The following is a 4134-nucleotide window of genomic DNA, read 5'->3' as shown; positions in this document are numbered from 1 at the left end:
TCCAGGAAAACTAACCTTGACCAGCTTTTCTGCCCGCTCGATGTACCTCAGAGCCGTCTTTGAGGGATTGCTGATGAATCATTTTGCAAGTGATGGATGAATTGTTTGACAGGTACACGAAGAAACTTGAAGCTTCACCCATTTTTGCAGACCCTTCAAATGAGAAATCCATACTAATATTTGTGCTTTTCATGCATAAATTTGAATGATCCCAAAGTAGCAACCGTATGCCATTTTGTATGGTTACTACGCCGCAAAACTGCACTTATCTTAAATTTTCCAACTATACCCAGCGGTACTTGAATTTTTCTCAGATGGATTTTACAGGTTCTTCTGTTTGTACACGTTTTAATTCAAATCTTCATATTTGTGCTTGCGTTGAGAATGCGCTACTTAAAATAAGGCTACTATTTTATTGTTTCAAGTAGTGCAGCAGCTTTGCCACCAACTAAATTATTTCATAGTTATGTATCGAAGCAGCGGATTCCGGGCAATCTTCTTGGCCTTGGCAATCACCTCTTCCATTCCTACGACCATGTAAAAGAATTGTTCGGATAGATCATCGTATTCTCATCCATTAACCCCCCTTGCAAAACATAACACAACGAAGTTTCAAGTATGCTTTAAGTCTCATCTAGCACACGAGTGCTGTGTGGTTGCTACCAAACTTAAACGTTCGGCTTGTCTTAGATTTCAAGAATTGAACCCTGAATTCAAGGTCAAGTTGTCTGTTCCCGGTCATATTGTTGCAGCATGAACGTGAGAGATGGCAAAATGAAGATAATAATTTTTTCAAGATGCAATCAAGAAGGTAGCCTCTCAATGCATCGACCACGTTGATACTCAGAAGTAAGAACGTGCAAATTGATAAAAATATAGTAGTAGAAAACCTTCCCCAGTGAGAGCAACCAATAGCTCTGGAAATAAATGTAACAAAAATATACAACGTCCGTCCCAGTCTTAACTCCCTTATTAGATGGGGGACTCGGCAGGGAGGGAGGTTTAGCTTCACCACTGTTTGACTAGCGTAGCCACACAAGACAGAAAAAAAAAGTCCGAAAATTTAGTCCAAAAACTCTTTATGCTGGCGTTACTGCCATGAACTAAATTATTTTTGAAAATATCAGCAGAGGGGGAGAAGAGGAAGTCATCGAGACTCTGATGTATCTAAGCAGCAGATTCCTTGGCAATCTTCTCGGCCTTGGCAATTACCTCTTCAATTCCTCCTACCATGTAAAATGATTGTTCGGAAAGATCATCATACTTTCCATCTAATACTCCCTGTTAAAAGTAATAACACCGCGCGTCAATGTGAAAACCGATGACAATTTGACCAAAGCAGATCCAAAATACAGACAGAAAAGGAGGCAGTCTGAACGAAGATATAATATTACTGGAAGTCATAAGCAATGGTTAACCAATAATCACAAAAAACCTATAATGACACTAGCAAAACAAATAGGACCATGTTCGACAGGGGATGATCATTGAGTAAGGGCCTGAAGAAGAAGCTCATATGTGCATCCATGTAATTACAAGAACGGTTTCTTTAACCATTTTGTCTCTTTGCTATCTCATATACAACAACTGCCAACAAGAACCGATCTACATACTAAATTTTCTCATGTTTTTAATTTTGAATGTTTAATTAATTTACTTATGCATAATAAATTTAATTCTACTCTATAGACCTTTTTTTTAAATTCACTAAAAAAAATTAATAATATATGAACATGAAGTGCACAAAAGCTCTGACAGCAAGGAGAGTTAGACATTCAATCTTAGAAAACACGTCAATGATCAGACACATCATGTCCTACAATATTGGGTATAACTCTGCAAGTCCAGGTGAAATGATAAAAATAGTAGAAATGAGTAGAGAGAGCCTAGCATAAGCTTAAAAGGACAACACTTCACCTGAAAGCTGGTAATACTTTCTTTCAACTCCACGTACTTCCCGGGGGCACCAGTAAAAACTTCTGCAACATGGAAAGGCTGGCTCAAGAACCGCTGAATTTTGCGGGCGCGGGCAACAGTCAATTTGTCATCTTCGCTGAGCTCATCCATTCCAAGAATAGCAATAATATCTTGAAGATTCTTGTAATTTTGAAGGACTTTCTGTACACCACGAGCAGTGTTGTAATGTTCCTCCCCCAGGATGTGAGGAGAAAGCATTCGAGATGTTGAGTCCAAAGGATCGACAGCAGGATAGATACCAAGCTCAGAAATCTGATTCAAATAACAAGAATAAAAACAATCAAGTCATAAACAGTCGAACAATGTTTCCTTTAGTAACTTAAAGAAAGTATTTATACCTGTCGAGATAACACAGTAGTGGCATCCAAGTGAGCAAAGGTTGTTGCAGGAGCTGGATCTGTCAAGTCATCAGCTGGCACATAAATAGCTTGGACGGATGTAATTGAACCTTTCTTGGTTGTAGTAATACGTTCTTGAAGGCCACCAAGATCTGTAGCCAAAGTAGGTTGATAACCGACAGCAGATGGGATCCGTCCAAGCAAAGCGGAGACTTCCGAGTTAGCCTGTATGAGTCATAACAAAAATGATTAAAAAACCACAGCAACACATGCCTGGTAATGATTAAAAAAATCAGTAGCACATGTCATGAACATAAAGAACCATTTTGAGTATGATTTTGAGCATGCGACCACCTGGGTAAAACGGAAAATGTTGTCAATGAAGAGGAGCACATCTTGCCCTTCCGCATCTCGAAAATGTTCAGCCACAGTCAGTCCAGTCAGTCCGACTCGAGCACGAGCACCAGGGGGTTCATTCATTTGACCATAGACCAGAGCACATTTGCTATCAGCCTAATAACAAGTAAAAGGAGAAAACATAATGGGACAAAAAAGTAACATCAAAACAAATAGAGGAAATTGATCAAAGTGGGTGTGAACCTGCTTGTCACCTAACTTAATGACACCACTCTCAATCATTTCTCTGTACAAATCATTACCCTCTCGGGTACGTTCTCCCACACCAGCAAAGACAGAGAAACCACCTGCAAGAAAATTATGCAGAAGTGAGATAAACATATGCAACCAAAGATTTAACACATATCGCATCAACCAGGAACCAACCATGAGCTTTTGCAACGTTGTTAATCAGTTCCATAATAAGTACAGTCTTTCCTACACCAGCACCACCAAACAGCCCAATTTTCCCTCCTCTTTGGTAAGGTGCGAGAAGGTCAACAACCTGAGTTAGAAAAAAAAATAGTGTATTTATAAACATAAAATTCACATAAGCGGTAAATGAAAGGAAGTAAAGAAAACATATCAATCAGAACATGTGTCATGATTAGATTGATTAGAATTCAGAAATCACCTTGATACCCGTGACAAGAATTTGTTGCTCTGTTGCTTGCTCCACAAAGGCAGGAGCTTCGCGGTGAATTGGTAAAAAGTGTTCAGTTTCTGCAACATTGTTCATTTGTTAGCAAAGGGGAAACCGTCTTTAATCACTTAAGTGGTTGCAGCTAAAAGGCAGCACGTCACTTACTAATATCGCCTCTATGATCTATAGGCTCCCCGATGACATTGATAATACGACCAAGAGTGGCTCGGCCAACAGGAACCTATGATTCAACAAAGTGAATAAAAATCATAACCAAATACATCGCGTGCATATATGATATAAAATATCCTAACTTCATACATGGACACACCAACTCCGTGTTTGGTTTTTGATAACATAATCATTAGCTACAGTCAGAAACGGAAAAGCTTACAAATTTTATCATATTCAGCATAAACTGGAAAACAAACTCCAAGTTTTGTAATTGGGAAATGCAAAATCATTGGCTTTAACTCACAGACGGCAAAGCTTAATTTTTTTTCTTACTCGCCCAACCAAAATCTATGGAAGGATTGAAAGGAATTGTCGTTGTACGTGAAGTTAAAAAGAATTTAAAAGACCAATCAACAATCAGATGAACTGTAAATATGAACAGGAACACCAGCGTATCCAAGCATCAAAGGAAAAATAATGTCACTCACGGTGATGGGGGAACCGGTGTTAAGCACTCTCTGGCCTCGAACCAACCCTTCAGTCCCATCCATAGCAATACATCTCACCACATTCTCACCCAAGTGCTGCGCCACCTCCAAAACAAGC

At 39.2% G+C, this 4134-nt stretch overlaps 1 protein-coding gene across 1 annotated transcript; it reads right to left on the bottom strand.

Moving 5' to 3' along the window:
- Positions 1-852: 852 nt before the first annotated feature.
- LOC140970036 (ATP synthase subunit beta, mitochondrial) lies at positions 853-4128 on the bottom strand. Its single transcript, XM_073431584.1, has 9 exons — positions 4017-4128; positions 3520-3595; positions 3346-3434; positions 3099-3216; positions 2916-3019; positions 2670-2828; positions 2316-2540; positions 1918-2229; positions 853-1281 (listed from the first exon to the last, which is right to left on the bottom strand). Exons 1-9 carry the CDS (start codon positions 4077-4079, stop codon positions 1168-1170), a joined length of 1260 nt encoding a protein of 419 aa, XP_073287685.1. The 5' UTR covers positions 4080-4128; the 3' UTR covers positions 853-1167.
- Between the last annotated feature and the right edge of the window lie 6 nt (positions 4129-4134).

Source organism: Primulina huaijiensis, unplaced genomic scaffold (genome assembly GCF_012295235.1).
Source record: "Primulina huaijiensis isolate GDHJ02 unplaced genomic scaffold, ASM1229523v2 scaffold43307, whole genome shotgun sequence".
Taxonomy (NCBI): domain Eukaryota; kingdom Viridiplantae; phylum Streptophyta; class Magnoliopsida; order Lamiales; family Gesneriaceae; genus Primulina; species Primulina huaijiensis.
This window is presented reverse-complemented; position numbering and strand designations above follow the sequence as displayed.

What these genes read in the sequence shown, in the direction of transcription:
- LOC140970036 (XM_073431584.1), bottom strand. Translation starts at nt 4,079, where the DNA reads ATGGATGGGACTGAAGGGTTGGTTCGAGGCCAGAGAGTGCTTAACACC. An exon ending in AGATCATAGAGGCGATATTA is followed by an intron (nt 3,435 to 3,519) that starts GTAAGTGACGTG and finishes ACAATGTTGCAG; the next exon opens with AAACTGAACACTTTTTACCA. An exon ending in CAACGTTGCAAAAGCTCATG is followed by an intron (nt 3,020 to 3,098) that starts GTTGGTTCCTGG and finishes ATTTTCTTGCAG; the next exon opens with GTGGTTTCTCTGTCTTTGCT.